This window comes from Pezoporus wallicus, unplaced genomic scaffold, assembly GCF_028554395.1.
Source record: "Pezoporus wallicus isolate ANWC-B61680 ecotype Strahan unplaced genomic scaffold, APGP_CSIRO_Pwel_v1 contig_6714, whole genome shotgun sequence".
Lineage (NCBI taxonomy): Eukaryota > Metazoa > Chordata > Aves > Psittaciformes > Psittacidae > Pezoporus > Pezoporus wallicus.
Genome location: NW_026637486.1, coordinates 290,831 through 310,347, shown reverse-complemented (window position 1 = coordinate 310,347; position 19,517 = coordinate 290,831). Strand labels below are relative to the sequence as shown.

Below are 19,517 nucleotides of genomic sequence, written 5' to 3'. Positions count from 1 at the left end.
TGCATTACTAGCAAGATGACTAATTATTTTCAAGTCCCTAAACATCTTTCATAGTTATGTCCAATAGCTGCAGTGACACCTATCCGTATGAAAGTGATACTTATCAGTCTGAGCCCCATCAGGTGTTCCTGCTTTCCAAACTAACTCAAGTGCCCTCTGCAAGCTCTCCTTCTCTATTATCTTACAAAAGATATGCAGAAAACTGCAAGGCTGTTATGCAAAATGTAACACGTGGGCAGCTCTCCTGAAGTACATGAGAACAAGCATGTTGATCAATGGCTATCTGAAACGAAAGCACGTGTTTTAAATGAACCTTGCCAAACCATGACGTTAAGTGTTAAATCCGTATCTCTACATACATTCTTTTAACCAAAACAAATTCTGGCTTTTCATTTGATGCCAGCAAGTGAGCAGATATAATTTCTTGCTGTGTTTGAACCAGCACTGAAAAAGGAACTCAGATCTCTCCTATTTTTCAATTTGAAAAGAAGCGTGATGTGCTACATGTAACATGGCTAAGCTCTGTTCCAGTAGTTGCTAATCACAAGTGTCATCAATTCATGGGATGTCTTCCCATCCCTCCCTGCATGAATTAAGCCAAGGAAGCCTGTCCTGTGTGTCAGCAGGATGCAAACCACTATTTTTGTGTTAACAGCAATTTTTCTATTAGCTGTGGTAGATTTGGTTAGAATAATTCCACTGAAAGCACCTCACAAATGCAACTACCTGACTAATTTCCAGGAAAGATAAAGAACAGACAACTTACTTCTACATCCAGCTCCAGAATGTCAGCAGTTCGGTTCAGCAGGGAGCCAATATTGGGCTTTGTTCTTCCAAAGTCTCCGTGCACAAATTCTTTAATGTAGCTAGAAATACTGGCTAAGGAAAGGTGTGTTTGCCACAAAGAAATCAAAATAGTGCCTTTTTCTACTCCTAAATCCATTTGCAGTGAATAAACATCCTGTTAATGCCATATCCATCTTTAAAAGACTTCCTCATTCTTGGCTTTTGACTCAGATGCCAAAACCTGCACTATGGACCTACATTTTCTATTTCATTCCAAAGCGAGTGGTGACAAAAAGTCATTTATGACAAAAGTTGCTAATTTGTAAGTAGCAGGAATCTGCAGTGCATTAAATATTGTGGAAAAGCTTATTTTCTAAGGTGAAAAGTTTTCAGTTAAATTAGAAAAAGCTTAAGAGTATCTATCTTTAACCAGTATATTTTTATAGTTATCACATACTTTAACAAAGTGGTCATCACAAAAACACATGCACATGGAGATAGTATTGCTGAATGAAAGCCTGAATGTGAAATTAAGCAAAGATTAAGCAGCAACATATGAGTGTTGAAGAGCAGAGACTTAGAAACACCACAGTGATAAAAGCAGGAAACTTCCCATTACCGAAATGACTCTCATCAGCAAGCTGTAAGCATTGTGTAACAGCTTCTAAGGATACGTTCCTGCCTGAGTCTTCAGGTGCAGGCGAAAATGATGCTCGTCTATGTACTCAGACCTCATGGTGTGAATGATCCTACATCTTACAGCAAGAGGTCTCCTGTGAAGCACCCGCAGAGGGGTCTTCTGGTCGAGTTTTAACTCCTGTTACAGGAGGTAACAAAATAAATGAGGAAGGAAATGTGCAACATACAACACATATTGTAACAGTCGTGTATTGTTAAGCAACCACATCTCTTTTATATTGTATTATGGTAGCTGAGTAATCCTGAGGCAAAGCTAAGTTTTGCTGTGTTTATCAAAGGAGCTAAGGACAGCCATCTCAAAGGCTAAATGAGAAGGCCTCATATGAACACAAACTAATGGAATCACAAATACAGAGGAATAACCTTGAAATCTCCATAGTCCTTTGCTGGAATGACTCCAGGATTTAGAAGCTCACTGAGAGCCTCAAGGCAATCAAAAACCTAAAAAAATCCCACCCACAAAATGCTTTGTCTAAACTACAGCCAAGCCCCTAGAAATAAAAGTGAGGGAAAAAAGCCTAAATGAGATTAGATCTCAGAGCACTCTTTTCATTCCCCACCCCCTTTCCCAAATGAGATGCAGCAGTCTGAAAGGCAACTTCTCAGGGAGTGGGCATGCTAAGAAAAGAGCATCACAACAGTTGTCTCCCTGAACTGTAATGGCTCAAACCCTTACTTTGAGAATGATTTAATGGCCAAGACCCATAGGGAATGGTGCAAGACAACAGAAACTGAACAGCCTTCTCCATCAGCAGCATCTCCCTAACCAACACTCAGAGCAAGCCCTCATTGACCCAGTGTGCTGCTTCCACTGAACACTTTATAAGGCTTCTTTGCATTATTCACCACAGACATTGCAAACTCCTTATTGCTGCAGCTGTGGAAGAATGACTTTAGAGCCTGCAGAACTAAAGACCTCCTCTGCTCCTTGCACTGCTGCAAAACACTATCCAAGGTAAAGAAAGGGGTGCAGGTGCCAGATTTCCCCCTCTCCCATTTGCTAATTTTCATATTTGGTCTACAGATAGGTCAACATTATACAGTAATGTGTTGGTTTGGCTAACAGCCAGCCAGCTGTATTGCTAAGATGACAATGGAGAAGTAAGGAAGACTGAGAAGGGAGGTATGAGAGTCCCTATAGCAAGAGAAACCCTGATGATAAAAACACCAAACCCAGAGAAAGAGATATGCTCATGGGTGCACATAAACTCTCCCCTAAGGCACCAGGACAGGTACTATATAAATTAGCAAAACCAGCTACCTTGATATCATCTAGAAATGCAATATCTTCTTTCTGTATTGCTTTCTCTGTCCATATTAAGGCACTGTAGGTCTTTGTCTTCTCCTCTTCACCTTCCTTCATACGACCAATTGCCTCTCTAAACAAAAGAAATTAATTACTCCCATAACATAAGCATAACTGTATAATGCTGTGAGCAAGAATGCTTGCAAAACTCCCACAGCATCACTTTGAAATCCCTTGCCAGCGATAATAAATACTGACCTGGTGACAAGCTGTAAATCTCGAACCTGTATTTTGTCTGAAGAGGTATTAATTGTCTGTGATATTTAAAAAAGAATCAGTTAGAAAACCTGCTCAGTTAGAGCAGAAACACATGTTTTATGAGTTCCAGGAGGTGCAAATGATTTACCTGCTGAAGCCTCTTCATTTCCTCAGCAGTAAAATGTATTCTACGAGGATTCACAAGCTCAATTGCAAAGGGCCTTCCTGGCAACATGCAGAGTCATAAAACATAAAAACATGTTGTTCTAAATTAACGTCTGGATTTATGCAGGAAGGTTGGAAGGTGTGAAGATTGTCTGCTGTTATGCAAACAGGGATAGGACTTGTGGGTTTAGGGACGTAGCATCAGATGGAAGGAAAGAAACAAGGGACATTTTTTTGGCTACTAAACCCCAGTATCAGCAATAAGTGCAAATTAAAACTTCCCAGAAGACATCTTGTACAAGTCTGTGCTAATTAAAAAATAAAATAAGAAAAAAAGTTAATTAGCTTATTTTCTGTCACCTACAGCAATGCCCAGGTGCAAGATGATGTTAAATCCCGCTCCCTCCGCTAAACATCTGTTGCAATAGCTGCACTTTCTGTGCTCAGGGCCAGGGATGATCCCTAGTATAAGCAATGCCAAGAACTACATTACAGATCAGACAGCAACTGGAACACATCATTGTTAATTTTGACTTTTTCTTTCCCCTCGTCCTTTGGCTGTAGCAGCTTCAGCATATGGGAAAGCAACTGACCTTCCTAAAGGACCCAAGTTCAGAAAGGAAATAAGGCCTTCTCCTCCCCAGTGACAGTGAGGCAAAGTAGGACCCAACAGAAAACAAGACAGGAATCAGTCTGATGCAAATGGTTTAAGAATAGGAATAAAATTCTTCCAACAAGCTATGCATTTCCATACACTTGTGCAGCCAAGGACACTGAAAAAGGCCTTCTCTTTCAGCTGGATTTATGAAATGGTTCAGTCTTTGGGAATAAATACATAGATACCACTAAAATGTTTCTGAGATTGAATTTTAGAGCATGCCTAGTCACACACTTATGCACTTAGCATTAGAGCTATTAGGGTATCTTCAGCTGACCATTTTGTGTGTTTCTGTGTTTCACAAGGGATGTTTCAAACCTTACCATTGCCTAGTGTTCTTACATCCACATCTTCTCTTCCAGAGGAAGAAAAATTAAAGCCTACAACAGATTATAACAAGGCAGGTGAGATCTGATTTTGCATTTTTAACACTCTACAGCTTTTAAAAGGTGAAATATTTTCTTCCTGAACTTGTTTGCAGATCTGCTTTGAAGAGCTATCTTTATAAAATGAAGCCTGCACCTCAGGAACAAATCTGAGACAGTTACTGCTTACTGATGCACAAGTGTCTTGAAGAACATTCCTAGTTCCTTGGCCTGAATGAGACTGTGCCAACCTTGAAACTGTCCTAAAGTAAAGCAGTACAATCCTATAGGAATTCCACTTATTAATTGCGTTAATTTCTTATCCAGATAATTTAAGTTTATGAATAAAATCAAACTGAGCTGTCTTGCTCCAAAACACAACCTTTTATCCTAAAAACACCCGATAGTTTCTAAAGATATCAGAGAAATTTCTGCTGGTCACATATCTGGAGAAAAGAGAAAGAAAACTCAAGTCCAAACTGAAAAGCGACCTCTGCGTATTTGGGGTTTTTTCATCTTTCAAGCTACAAAAATGCATTGTTGGGTATTTAATTTCCTTCACCATATCCCCTCCACCTTCAAGCTTTGCCTGGGAGGGACTCACTTAGGTATGTCCACATCTTTCCTGTACTGGGAAGCCAAGAACTGGATCCAGTACTCCAGATACGTCTCTCCAGTGCTGAGTAAAAGGCAAGTAAAAGGCACCTCCCTTGAGCTACTGACAGTCGTCTTTCTACTTGTTTATATCTCTTCTCAACATTACTGCCCATGCACTACCACTGTGATAAATCTGCAAGCTGGAATCAGGTGTCACATAGTACTGTAACCATAACATTCACATCATCAGATCAACTGAGGAGCTATTTTAGTAGGATAAAAGACTGCATCTAGTCTCTCACAGATCATAGATAAAAAACGTTTCCAATTTTTGACTTGGAAGGATAAAAGTTGCATAAGGAAACATTTTTTTTTTCCATTACACTTTTGTATTAAGTGAGTAGCTACTAAGAAAAAATATTTATGATGAGAAAACATGTCGAAGATACTTACTATCTGCTTTGAATTCTGCCATTAGGTGCTCTGAAATCAGCTCTTCCACTGAGGATTCCAGCTTCCGCTCCCCATCAATAATCCACGGAGTCTGAGGTAAACTCCTTGAGTATTTGTTGTATCTTCCTGTAAAAACCAACTATGTCACCTGCAATCATTCTAAACCAATGGACCAAAGCTCCAGTATTTCACATTTCGTTTTCACTGGAGCCTTGTGAACACAAATTTAGAGGCTTAAACCTGCTGTGCCTACAAGAGTTTCAGACCCCAAGATGGCCAGCTTAAAGGTAGACTTGGAGCACCTACTTTTGCAGTCATACCTTCAGGCATAACCACAGAAACAAACTGTACAGAGCCTGACACAAAAGGGAATGAACCCCAGAGGCTCAATGCCTAGGCTGAGTCAATTCTGAATGGAAAAAAATGGGGTTTTAATCAGAGCATGGTCCTGAACCAGCCTCCTGTGTGCCAAACTAGTGCTATACATATGCCCATCCACCAATGCATACATGCCCCAGCAAGTCCCCTCACTCTCATATTGAGTTTCAACCCAAGTTCTACCATTGAATGCTTAACAAAAGAAACCCAAACTGAAGTACTTTGGCTAATTACAAGGAAAGCCATGTGAGCCAAATATCTTAATAATAAACCAGCATGAATTTCAAGAACCTTGCGAAGTTGCCATGCAAAGCAGTTGCCATCCTCTGACTAATTCTGGTCATGGTCTCATCTTATGTCCCGCTAGCATGCTGTCTCCTGTGACATAAAGACTGTTATAACTAAAGACCCAGTCTGACATGGATGACCAAGATGAGCTTTCTTATTGACAAGTTTTGTAAGAAGTGAAAATATGCACAAAACAAGGAACTCAATCACAAAGAACAATGAGTAAACCCCTGCACAACAAGTTTCAATCTGAGACCTTGCATATACAAAATGAAGTTCAAAGCAGCTGTGCATATTATATTGTCCCTCTGTCACCTCAGTTCTTTTGGTTTTCAGTATCATATTTTCCCATTTCTAACAAGGTTTCCTTCTTGCATTTTGATCTGCAGAAAAACCCACACAAACAAATTGGGGAATCTGACTAATACTGTTTCACTGGGGCATATAATGAAAGCACTATGACTAATCACTCAGCTTCACACTGCTAAATTCTCTTTCCATAAAACGGAAAAAGGAAAATATTATTTTTTTATCTCTCAACTCCCCATTCTAATGATTTTAGTTTTTGAGCTGAAGAAGAGTGAGTTAAAAAAACAATAGGTGTTTCTCACTTTGACAGCTTTTTCTGAACCCTTAAAATAAAACTTGGGGGTGAAATCATCACTAAACACCACAGATAAGGTCAAGAGGGCAATACCAACCGTGAAACTGTGCTTGCAAATAAAGATCACATCTCTTTTAATAATAGAAAAATAACTGCACTGTACTCAATAAATTCTATTCTGGATTTAATTCTTCAAAAATTAGAGAGAACATCCTGTCTGGGGTTTCGTTGTTTGTTTGAGCGAGCTATAAACTATAAATCTCAAAACCAGTATTAAACCACATGTGGAAATCTAAGTCTGTCTCCCTCTCCACACAGATGAATGCTGACCAAACCATTCAATGAAGCAGCCTAAACCACTGTGTTCGGAAAAGGCTAAGAGACACTGGATATCTTGGATTCATGAAGATGTACATCTAACTGTTCCCTCAGTGATTAAAAATAAGAAACAGGTAGGTGCAGAACATCAGCTAGCCTGCCATTAGAATATTCACTTTTGCATTTTTTGTTTTCATTTTGTGCTTTTTCCTTTATTCAGGATTTGTACCATCCTTTTAAATAATATGCTGAATTTAAATTGCAGGGTTATATTTAAACCAGTGGCTGTTTGTACAGAGGAGTAGGGGAAGGGTAGATTCTCTTGCAAGCAGGTAATAGAACAGTTGAATCATCTCAACTCAGGACAGCAAGTGTTGTTGCAGTACCTGCCTCACCCAATTATTTCAGATGTTATCTTGGTTTCGAGTGGGGGAATCTAGAAAGAGCTAAGCTTTCCAAAATTTAATCTTTATTAATCCCATTAAGATTGGCAGGTTTGGATGGAATAACATGCAGATAAATCCAAATCAAACCTGCTTCTGGATAAACCCACTCAATGAGCAGAGAAAGTTGTTTTAAGTATTCACATCACCCCGTGCTGTCTCTAGAAGAGAGAACTCTTCCATCTCTCAAAGCAAATCAATGGCAAGGAAAAGCAGGCTATTGCTAAAATATCCAGAAGGAAGGTGTGTGCACACTGGGAGCAGCCCAAGTGACATGCTCCCCTCCTGCAGCTCCTACCATGGGAACCCTACCTTGTCTCAGCTGCCTGCAGTTCCTACTCCTCTTCAACCACATTCCACCACAGACTATCTCTAAGCTTAAATTCACAGTGTAAGAGCAGAAAAACAGCTTTGATTTGAGCCTGTTATCTGTAATTTCTAACTTCTGACAAAACCATGTCTTCAGCAAAGGCAAGTTTAATTTCTTCCCCTTTCAAATAAGCCCACTCTTGGATAGAGCACGATTTGTTTCTGTGCTCCTTATACTTCAATAAAGGAATCAACAAATAGCAAGAACCTTCTGGGTCTCATCGCAGTATTACAAAGTTATGTTTAAGATAATACAGCAGCAAATAAAATGGATCACTTTACCAGCCACAAAAACCGCACCATTATTGCACTGAATTTCCAGAGCAACACAGAGGTTCTTTGGTGAACTTGGGGGACATGGAAAATGCCTGTGTAGAAAAAGATTAAAGATAGAGTTATACTAGAACATGGTGGAGCATCATCATAGCAATAATGGCATGCAAGATGATGACTTCAGTTAGACAAAACACAGCTATGGTGTAAACTCAGTATTCACATTAAAAGGTAGAAGAAGAAATGGATAAACATTAAACAAATCAAAACCACTAAATCATGGTTGGGAATCAAAGAAAAGATTTGATTTTTGTGCAATTAAGCACAGTGAACTACAGAGTAAATGTCTGTTGATGTCTTTCCACTGCTTGTGATTTTTACCATACTACAGCACTTGGTGTTTTCTTAAAACTCAACTCCTAACATTTTGGAAATATGGGAAAAAGTCTTTCTTGTAAAGAGAAGCTTGCCTTGTAAACTCTAATGTTCAAAATACAGAAGGAAGTTCCATGATTTCTAAATCTCTTTTGCAGCTTTGGGGACATACATAAGATTTTTAAATGTAAACGACTGGCAATACTACAAGAAGCTGTTTTCATTTCTAACTGTTCTAAATCCCATGCCAGCCCAGAAGTCTGCAGTGCTGTACTGCCAAAAGCACCGAGCAGAACTGCAGCTCTCTTGACTCACAGTTTCTCATTCTGAGTTAACCAACCAGAGAGGAACTTCTACTAATGGGAAAAAGCCCATCATCTGTGTCATGTCCAGTTATATCCATCCTCTGTATCTTCAGCATTTTCATATTACCCCTTAATTAAAAGACCTGGAATGACATTCTATTACCAGAAGAGGAGAAAACACAACACATTTTACCCGGTAAACTAGAGAATTTCAAGAATTAAAAGTTCTTTCATAGACATCTTACCACTACTTACCCAACCTAATATTTTCCTCCCCATCCTAACTCTATACAAAAGCACAATACTAAGAACTAGTTTCAGTATATACTTACTTGAGAAAATCCTCTTCTTTTATCTTCTCTAGGGCTTTTATAACTGCCATTCTAGTGAAAACAGACTGTACAATGAAATAAAAAAAATGAGTCAAGAACTAAGAGAGGCTAAGAAAGGATACGCTAAGGAAGAAAAAACCCTAAAGCATGCACACTGTAGGATTCTCACAATATAGTGTTTTCGCTTGTGTTTTATGTTTTCTTCTACCTCAAAGCAACTCCATATGAGTAAAAACTCACCATGATCTTGACCCTAATTTTAATAGGGCAAACAGCATCAGGTAATTTTGCCAGATTCTGTTCAAGTCACTTTACTCACAACATGGAATCAATACGACTAATACAGCTGACAGACTGGAACATAACAGTTATTTAGTTGTACAACTAAGATTTGCCCCTTTGTTTCTAGAAGACAGGTACAAACTGTAGTATATGTTTGCTCAGTGCTTTTACACAGAAAATATAACAACACTTTCTGTCTATAGTTACTGTACACTATATACTTCCAAATAAACCTACTGCAACTCCTGAGAATATTCAATTGCTAAGCCTGATTGCTGGTTAGCTGAAAGAAATACTATGCATATCTCTGGAAACTACCTTATTTCAGAAGATACACAGAAGTAAGAACAAGAAAAGTTCTGAGGTCCGAATTTGCAAAACAGGTTAAAAACAGAATCCTAAATCCATGAACATAAACCTAAAAAAGGTTTACATAGAAACATATAAACCTAAAAAACTTTTCCTGTCTCAAGAATTAAGTATACCTAAGCCCCAGCTTTTATCTTGGTGAGAGCAGATAACTAGTTCTTCCCCAAATAAGACTGTTGAGTAGGTATCTGTTTATGAAGTTCAAAAGTTCTTTCATACTCAGAACTAAGGGCTCTGAATGGTAGGGCTTAGCAGTTCCTGAACTGTGGAAGGCAAGCAACTTCAGACTCCCGAGCTGCATCAATTCACAATGGTGAACAGATAGTCAAAGTAGTAATAATAGTACAGTAATGGCAGGAGTCACAACTACCATCCTCTTTGCATAGCCAGGTGCTCCTGTTGATATCTCAAGTGAGGCTAAGGCAGAAAACACAGAATTTAGGTTTCTAGAGCAGGAGAAACAAGTATTGTAACAGGTGAGGTGGAATCCTGCTTTAGGAAGGCTGAGGACAGTAGGTCTCTTGGTCAGCTATGAGATCAAACCCTACTATCCAGGGTTTTATCCAGTCAGGTTTTGAAATCCTCCAAGGAGGGACCCTGCACACCCCATTTGCACAACCTGCTCCACTGTCAAACTGTCCTCATGGTAAAAATGGCTTTTCATATCTACTCTGAACCTCCCATTTCAACTTACTTCCACTGCCTCCCATCTTCCACCATGCACTGTGATGAACAGCCTGGCTCCCTGCTCTTGATAATCCCTCTATTGGTAAGAGATTGAGTTGGGTCCTCCCTAAAGCTTTCACTTCTCCAAGATGAAGTCCAGGTTCCTCAGCCTTTCCTCACAGGGCATGTGCTTCAGCCCCCTGACTTGATGGCCATCTGCTGAATTTCTGATTTAAGGATGGGGTGGTTTTTTTTGCAAACTGGATTGGGGATTTGGAAAAAAAAAAAAAACTGAAAAAATTGTCCCTGTCTGGGACAATTTAAATCTTTGCTCTAACATACAGTTCCTGGATGCTTTCAGGATAGCTGGTCTTTCTCCTTCTAAGCATAAATTAGAGATAATAGCACTGCCCTTCCTCGTAGAACAGATGAACTGTAAAACCCTTAAAGTAGCAGCATGTTTAAATAACTGTCTACAGCAGAAGACACAGAAATTTTCACTCAGAACCCAGTTTGTATAGTACTTCTCTGATTAATACAGCCCTTGAAGCTTTAAGCACAACTTCTGTGTAACCATTAACCTCTGCTGGCTCTTCAGAGCTGATATTTTTTGCTCTAGGTTCCCCTGCATCTTGTTGCCTGTGTGGTTTTAACGGCCAGGCCCTGCTGGTTTAGCTCCTTACTTGAGATTTTCCCCCTTCTAAAGGAAAGTAATGCAGCAAGCAGTGAGTTACAACAATACAATCCTTCTAAAAAAAGACTTGCATTTCTCAGTCAGGTGGAGTAGAGCAGGCAGAATTCCTGGGTAAGACTGCCTCTGTCAAATGTCAGGAGACTCTTCACCAGAAAGAATAAAAGGCCTTGCAGAGGCTTCTGACAGAAGTTACTTGTTCTCCCTCTGATCACATCAACTGTCCTTATATCAGTTTCTCTCCAACTGTTTTTTTACTCTTACACATCCTCTTTTCCATCAATGAGTGTGTGCATGCTCAGGGTCTGCAAGAAGTGGCAAGGTCCCTTTTCTTCCCTCCCCTTCTGCAGACGCAGAGAGGATAAAACCATCCTGCATGTATTGTGTCTTTCGTTCAGGTCAGAGGACATGAAAACTGCAGTGTGATCATTTTCCTCTTGGCTGCGGAGTCTCAGCTTCACAATGTGACTTATCTGAACAGAGAGCTTGAGGATCATCTTTTATGCTACTTTTAATGCATGACAATCAACTTCCTAGATCTTCAGGAAGGTATTTACAGAGAACATTCCTAAAATTATGGCCTTCAGGCAGTCTGGAAAATGAATGACCTAAAGAAAAGCACCAAGCTCTTAGTTTTCTTAAGCAGGGACATGTTAAGTGAATAAAGGAGACAACTTTATTTTGAGACAATAGAAAACTAGAGAGATTTCTGATGAAGGAAAACCAGACATTTAACACTGACTGAATACTGAGGTTAGTTCTTCATTGTAGCTACTGCTGTGAAATTCTGAATGTCAGAAAAGAAATAGAACAATGATGAGATCCTACCTGTTTGTTCTTCGCTGGTTTGAAACAGTCTGGACAGGCTGTGGCTCTAAATAAAGAAATCAAAATTAGCTGGTACTCTTATAGAAGAAGAGGAAAATAAACAGACTTAAAAGCATAGCACATACACAGTCTTTTACCAATGTGTCCCGTATCTCACTTCCACAGCTTAGCACAGAGCAGATTTTACAATTAACTTTATCCTAAGCCACAAGTGGCAGACGGTGTGTGATGCCTGATCTAGAGAGAAGTCATGGACAAAGCTGTGTAAGCCTCTTTTGCTCTGACACAAATGTGTCTCAGCTTTGAGATGGGATGGAAAAGCACACAAGCAGTTTAGCTGTCAGTCCGTCCCAATCCTTCTCCACAAAGGTCATGATCAATCCATGCAAGATGTGCTGACATCTTGAAATCTACACTTGCTGTTCTTTCACAATCCACACTACAAACTAGAGGTTCAAATTGCTTCTTTTGGATAGGAAAATTCATTACTAATCCTGGGTGTTCAATACCATTTGTGCTTTGCCTCTTCAAAAGGAAACTACTGGTTGTTTCACGAAAGTGAAAGCCAAGTGAGTGAAACACTTTTTCTGAGTACTGTAGAGGAAGTTGCTGTTCCTATTAGTGGATTTCTATGTATGCAGTTAGAGATGATTTCTAGCCTCCAACACAATTTATCAAGTCTTGCTGGTACTTCTCAAAGCCTCTGTAACTACTTTAGACTATAAGGAAGCAGGCCTGTCCTCTTGTTTTTTGTACAAGGAATTTGCCTGACCAGTTTGTGACACAAAGCATCCCAAACTCCCTCTTCCACTATTTCAATATCACCTTACCTTTAATCAGAACTCTCCAAATATAAACTATCAAGAGCCAATTCAATCTTCCATGTCAAACCCAGCACACCTACCTACACATAACTGTGGAAGAACAGCTTGAGAGATGAGAAATTGCACACACACTGTACTTGGAAACCTCACCCCAAAGTGTACCTGGAGGACTTCTCCAGCTTGAAACAAGATCCTACTTTGCTTCCACAAAAAAACATGACTGTCATTACTAGAGCATGACAATTGCCAAATTTACCCTATTTACAAAAGAAACCAAACCATTGCCTCAGAATATGCCCAGAGCCAGCCATTCAGAGGCAGAATGCATTGACACCTGAGAAGCTACTATGTAATTAAATTAGGTAACATGCTATTACTTCAGAAAAATGTCTATTAAAACCTTAATTACTCTTTAAGTATGCTACAAAGAGAAAGCAAATAAAGGGATATTGTCAGGTCACATGGAATAAAGCTGAGTAGTTGGAATGTGGAATAGAACTTCTTTACAGCTTTCACCACTATAACTACTCCGCTCGGAGCGCTGACATTGGCACCGTGACATGCCCCACATGAGTACTTTTGAAATGGCACAAGAAGTATGGGTGAGCTGAAAATAAGAGCTGAGAGGTTCCAGAGAAAGGAAAAGCACTACAGGAAACAAGAGCTGATCAAGTAAAATGAAATATATAAGAACAGAAGGGTACAGGATCCAGAAACACTTGAATTTTTACAAGACTGCAGGTACCATTATTTAGAATTGTAGTTTGGCCTCAATAATTTCTCCCCCTTTTGCCCACACCTGAAGAAGCTGGAAAGGAAAGATGTTCAGCAAACACTGGTAATCCATTCCTCCAAATACCTTGTCTGTCATCAAGCATGCATTCCTCCATTCCCCCAAACTGAGTTAAAGATGCCATTGATGAAAACCAAGGAGGTGGCAAATGGGGCATTCAAAGATCACAGACTGCCAGAAGGGGTAAAATCAGGGAAATATATAAAAGTTGCAAAGGAAATCTGTAGTCTCAAGAGATGAATTTACTATGCAACAGAGAAGTCTATTCCAAGCTTCTATCTATGCTAAGATTTAACTTGCAGTAGGGCACAAGTGATACAACTGAGTCAAACTCTGATTTTCCAAGAAGCATCAGCAAATGGGAAGAGTGAACCTGATTATCCAGAATGTACTACAGAGTTTGAGAAATCAGATTAAATGGCAGCCAAATTCACAGAAATATTTTGCTTCTTTCTGTATAGCAAATATCCAGCTGGGCCAGACCAAAAACTATGTGTAGTGATCAGGGAACTTCTGTTTTCATCAACTAGCTAAACTGGATTAACTCACAGCCTTCCTGCCCATGCACATCTCCTATAAGAGCAGGAAAATATGCTCAAAAGACCTTAAAAGATTTCCCCACCTGCATGTTTTGAGTTTATCTTTATAAATGACACAGCTATATGGAAAAGGGCTGAAACTGAACAACTTACCTGAATGTTCTCCTTCCAGCTGAAATTCTGGATTACCCTTTATTGGCTTTAAAGCACAGAATTATCCAGAGATTGTGTTACCTTAATTCTATCTGAATATGAGGAAGTTTAGATGCAGCCCCTACTGCAGTTTATAAACACAGCATATTCTCATCTGTAGCAAATCTGAACCAACAATGTTGCACAATATTTAGATAAAGATCTTTTGTTATTTATATAAAAACTTACAGGAAATGGCACTCCTCATCTGTTTCTGGGTGAGCGAAGACCACACTAACTTCAAACAAGCTCTAAATTGAAAACACAAAAGAGAAAAGCAGAAGCTAAGAGGTTTTTACATAAACAGGGAGGATATTCTCAAGCATCCCTATTGTAGGATTAGGAAAACAGTAAAGAGGTAGGCAAAGGAGAAAGTAACCCATTTATTCTACAACAGCCTCTATGTGTGCCGTAATAGCATTTGCATTTCTGAAGTAAGCAAAGATTATCTGAGAGCACTTCAAAACCATGAGTGACCTACACATCATAGACAGCGGCCCCATTCTGTGCAGGGGGAACTGAGTCAGAGGCAGTGTATGCTCAAAGCCTATTACGGTCACTAAACTTCACAAACCTTCAGGGAGAGCAGTGCATAGCATGGAATAAAGATAAAACCCTGTAGTAGTCACCACTGTAAAATTTTGTCAGGGGCTTTGTTTGCAATGACTGAATGGCCTTGGGGCAAAGAAAGGCAACATGTCCTAGTGGAGTGACAGCTAGACCAGAAACTCTAGTGTAATCTCAGTTCTAACCCCAATTCCCTCTTTGGCCTTGGGCAAACAACACTCATTACTTCTGTTATTCAGATACCAGAATACCTCAAGAGGGCTATTGAAAAGATTGGCTAATATTCAAGAGCCTTGTAGATAAAGAGCACTACACAAGTAACTTTTATGGTACAATGATGTCTGGAGTGGCTCAGTGCCTAAGCACTGTGGAGCTTTTGCTAACTTGGTATGCGGGAAGTTTGTTTCTTCTTGGATCATCTGCAGGATAACTGAGTTTTTCTTTCTTCACTAAGACAAAAGGCATGCTTTCAATTAGCACTCCTGGGAAAGGACAATCTGTAATTATAATGAAAGCTGACAAATTAACCTAAAGACTAAATGACCCTAGTCCTGGGGTCAGTTTTACGGCAGAGGACAACTTAAAACTGCAGACTGCCTTGTCAGCAGGAATTTTACCTTCAAGATGAATGCCATGTTCAGCCAATGCATTTCAGAACCATTTTAAGGTTAGTCAGAATCTGGAAGCTGAAAACAGGGTCTGAAAAAACATTTCTATTGCATACTTAGAGGTATTGCAGGTTCCAACATGCCTATCTCTAGTATTCACTAAAGTGAACAAGGACCAGTATTTCCTCTTTCAGTATGTTTCAGAAATAGTATGTTAAATTCTAGGGATAAAATGTAACAACCTGAACAATTTATCTCACAGAGCAGTAAGCGTTGGTAGTAATAGGAGAGCAAAGAAGGAACCTGTGAACATTCCTTAGCCTATGGAAAGCAGAGATCCTGAAAAATGAGAAAACTGAAAAAGTCTCATTCATAAAAGGAGGGTATCAGCCCTAGAGCAAGATATTCAGCAAAAGACTGTGATGGTTGCAGAAGATGCAACGATCTATGTGTACAAAAATGAAGATTGGACCCCTCTGTATGAGATTTAGAGATCTCTGCTAAAGACAGCTTCTCCCCTGTTTCCCCCTACCCTGACTGTAAGAGCAGTGCAATTTGTTTATCTGTTAATAAGGGAAAAACATATATATATCCCCCCTTAAGTGTATAAGGTGTGCATATATTTTAGTGTATAAACACAAACACATACAAAAAAGAGATGAAAAAAACAGAGAAAAAAGTGTTATTTATACAACACCTTTCCATCAGCAGGAACACCCAACTCTTCAGACAACTGGGGATGAATAATCCACTTATAAGCTTCTTTCAGCTGAACAATGTCATCCTTCACCAAGGAAAGGCCCAGATTTCTGAATAACAAAGAAATAATAACTTGCACAGGGGTCTGTCAAACACAGATACATGACACATATATTGCAAGTCAAACTTAAGTAACTAGTGCCAGGTAAACAAGCAATGCACAAATAAAAATGAACTAAAGCACTAAGCATACATACCATGGCATGAAAGAATGAAATGCTGTTCCAGAACCTCTGTAACAGCATTAAATTTTTGTATTGAATTAACAAATAAAGTGTTAAGGAAACATTATGGCCAGACCACAATTCCAAGTGTGACACTTCCCAATAACACATAAAACTCTGGCAGGGAGCAGCTAAAGGTGTAGCTAGTATCAGCTTAAACTCAAAGGCTGTGTTTCCTCCTTCCTGCCAGACTTGGATGCTGATGCTACACAGCATGGTAAGTAATATCAGTCCATTGATCCCACTGAATGCAAACCCTAATCCACCAAAAAACATTTTTCTCAGCCAGATCAGTGAGATGATCAGCTCTCCCAGTGGTCACATAAGCACTTCTGCTAACACAAGAAAGACAGAAGGTACACGCAGATGGAGGCAAGAGCCTTCTGACAGTAAATCAACATCTAGTTCAGCGTAAGTAAACTGAATATCTGGATCCTGCAGGGCAACACTTGTGCTGCTTGCTAAGGAGCCTCCTGTCCAGCTTCCAGCGTAAGTAGTATCTTATTCTGCCCTGTTTCTATTTACCAGTGGATTTTTCACTAAGATTTAAATATAGACTCTTTTTTGTTAAGTGTAAGAGAATGTGCACTGAGGAAACTCATGCCATAGCTCCATGCTCAAGCAAAAGTTGCAAAAGTCTTTCCAGAGACTACCTGGAGAAGAGCTGAGGAAGAGATATACGAAAATCCTTTGTTTAAAGGATTTAAATAGGTACAAGACTAGGCCTCAACTATTCTTTGCCTACAGAGAGAGAAGTTAAAAGGAGCAGATGCCTGTAAGGATGCCAACATATGACTTCAAACCACTTGTTTGGGAACTTACAGAGCAAAGCCCATGTCCTCCTATACAGATGGCACCAATGATAAGCTATGTGGGCAATGTTTGCCCTACAGGGTCTCATCCTCTCAAGCAATTTAATGAAACAATTGCTTTCAAGTTAGTCTCAAAGTAGGAACTGATTCATCATCTTTTAATCTGGCTCTCAATGAATATCTAGAAATGGTACTTCCAGCCAGCATGAATTCCACCAAAGACTACTCCAGTATCTAACTTTGAGACAAGTGGATTTCTTTCCTCTTGCCCTCAAAGGCAACTCATCTGTTCAAAAGGGCTCTAATATGTTCTCATTTGGCCAGGAGTAGGCACGTCCTGGAGCAGACAAAGAATCAAATGTTTAAATTTATTTCAGAACTCTGAGGTATAAAAGAGATGAGTCAAAACTAACTTGCACCCAGTGCACTAATGTCTTTCTTGCTATACTATTCACTTTTCACTATTATCTGACAATTTTCATTCACTATTAATGTAAGCTAAACCTGATATGGTGGCAAAACGAAGAGGTCTGTATTTCACTGTCTTCATGTACAAGATTCTGGCTCATGGCATCATGGCACCTCTCACGACCATGAAGTTAACGCAAAGCTATACAGTTGGACAGACAACCTACACTCCCAGTTGAAATGCCATGGCCTCATAATCACACTATGAGGCAAAAGAGATAAGAATTTCTAAATAAGGTCAAACCAGTTTCAGAAAAAAACTAAAATAACATAAAACAACCAAAAACCACCAAACAAAAACCAGGTGCCATTTTATCCTTTGTAAATAACAAGCAAACTGGACAAGACTTCTCTGCTCGTCATTTATACAGACAAACAGTGTCTACATAAAAGAGTTCTCGTCAGACAGACAGCAAAATCTATGGACAATAAAAAGTTAAAGTAATAATAATGAGAAGCCAAACAAAAAAAAATTACAGCATATCCCAATTCTGATTTTCCTTATGGTTAGTTTTGAAGATACTAAGTAAGTTAAAATCATGGCCAAGCACATAGGAAGCGAGTCTATATATTCCACAACTGTTAGCAAAGGTACCTTTATATGAAAGCAACTGTCTTGACCTCAAAAATATGGCTCTAATTGCTTGGTTAAAATTTTCTCTTAACATACATGTCTCAGCAGATCCACTGCATTAAGTGGTTTCTCATTTCTACTCTGCTGGGAAAAAAGTTACAGGAAGAGTATCTCTCCTTTCTCTAAATGTGGAGAACTCTCTAATAGAAGTGGTATGAGGGTTGCCAAAAGACATTACTCACCTCATTTCCTGTTTTAACACCAGCCAAGCAGCACGCTATAGGTCACCAGCCATGCCCAGGAAGAAGAGAGGGGGAGAGAAACACCAAAAGCAAGTGAAATTAAGGCTCAAAACTCCCAACAACTGTGAGGCTGTTGGAAGGAAAAACACTTTAAAAAACCTCAGGTCAAAAAGGAAGTATTAGGATTTTAATTTAACTTTTGCTTTAGAAGTGTAAAGACAGAATTGGTGTTTGTAAGAAATTACTTTGCAGTTCACCTCAAACCCTATCTGGCTTTAAAAAAGAAAGATCAGGCTACATTCAACATACTTTGAAAACTCTTATTAACACTATAACCAGCAAAAGACACCAACAGTCTAAGTCAGGAGCAACTAGCTGTTATCAAAGTCAGGAGCAACTAGCAGTTATCTACCACACAGAGAAATGAGGAGTAAAAGACAAGTGTCTCAATGGATGGTCTACGAAACTGATCTGACATATAAAGAAAAAATAAATCAAATTCAGTTATCATCCATTATAAAAAACATGAAATAAAAGACATACTTGGTCTCATGGTAATCACAAACCCTTTCCCTGAGGATTGCCCTCTTATTTAAAGCACACACCACTTAGTTCAGGAGACACAGGCTGAATATGAGAAAGCTGAAGAACAGACAGAATGATTCCAGAGGTCAGAGGGACCTTTAGTACAAATGCTGGAGTTCACTAACAATTTTTAATCACACAGCATAGGTAGGAATGGCTGAAAGATGTAATTGTCCTCAATCAGAGCATTGCAAGTACTTCCTCAAACTCTACTCCTCTCCTCTAGCAGCCTTATATGTTTAAAGAAACATAATGTAGCAGGTCCCTTAGATGCAGCACTGCCCAGGAAAGCAGATCATGAACCATAACTCAGGTGTCCCAAACAACAAATGGAACTCAGCAGTATCAGAATTAACAATGGTCATAATAAAGGGCAAAAGCAGACTTAAAATTGCCAGTGGTACAAAAGGACAATAGAAAAACACAAAAGTAAGCACAAAGGAACAACAGCCATCGAAGCAGTGCAACACCAATAGACAAGGGCAAATTCAAAAACCATCAACAAATTAAAAGACTTCCAAACATTCCAAACATTGCTTATGCCAAAAGCTTCTCAAAGCATCTTTCCCAACCTCTGCTCTG

General features: G+C 39.3%; 1 protein-coding gene across 5 annotated transcripts in view; it reads right to left on the bottom strand.

Moving 5' to 3' along the window:
- The window catches only part of PUS10 (pseudouridine synthase 10), a 31,399-nt gene that overhangs the window by 1,301 nt on the left and 10,581 nt on the right, over positions 1 to 19,517 (bottom strand). For 2 of the 5 annotated variants that reach the window (XM_057405767.1, XM_057405766.1), the window contains 13 exons: positions 18,351 to 18,385; positions 15,969 to 16,080; positions 14,286 to 14,347; positions 11,749 to 11,794; positions 8,913 to 8,977; positions 7,910 to 7,995; positions 5,228 to 5,353; positions 4,136 to 4,192; positions 3,138 to 3,214; positions 2,990 to 3,045; positions 2,747 to 2,864; positions 1,461 to 1,603; positions 767 to 866 (listed from right to left, as the gene is read on the bottom strand). In XM_057405767.1, coding sequence (XP_057261750.1) covers positions 767 to 866; positions 1,461 to 1,603; positions 2,747 to 2,864; positions 2,990 to 3,045; positions 3,138 to 3,214; positions 4,136 to 4,192; positions 5,228 to 5,353; positions 7,910 to 7,995; positions 8,913 to 8,977; positions 11,749 to 11,794; positions 14,286 to 14,347; positions 15,969 to 16,080; positions 18,351 to 18,385 — 1,083 coding nt within the window. The remainder of the gene's footprint in view (positions 1 to 766; positions 867 to 1,460; positions 1,604 to 2,746; positions 2,865 to 2,989; positions 3,046 to 3,137; positions 3,215 to 4,135; positions 4,193 to 5,227; positions 5,354 to 7,909; positions 7,996 to 8,912; positions 8,978 to 11,748; positions 11,795 to 14,285; positions 14,348 to 15,968; positions 16,081 to 18,350; positions 18,386 to 19,517) is intronic. The other 3 variants (XM_057405770.1, XM_057405768.1, XM_057405771.1) reach the window with 3 other exon arrangements.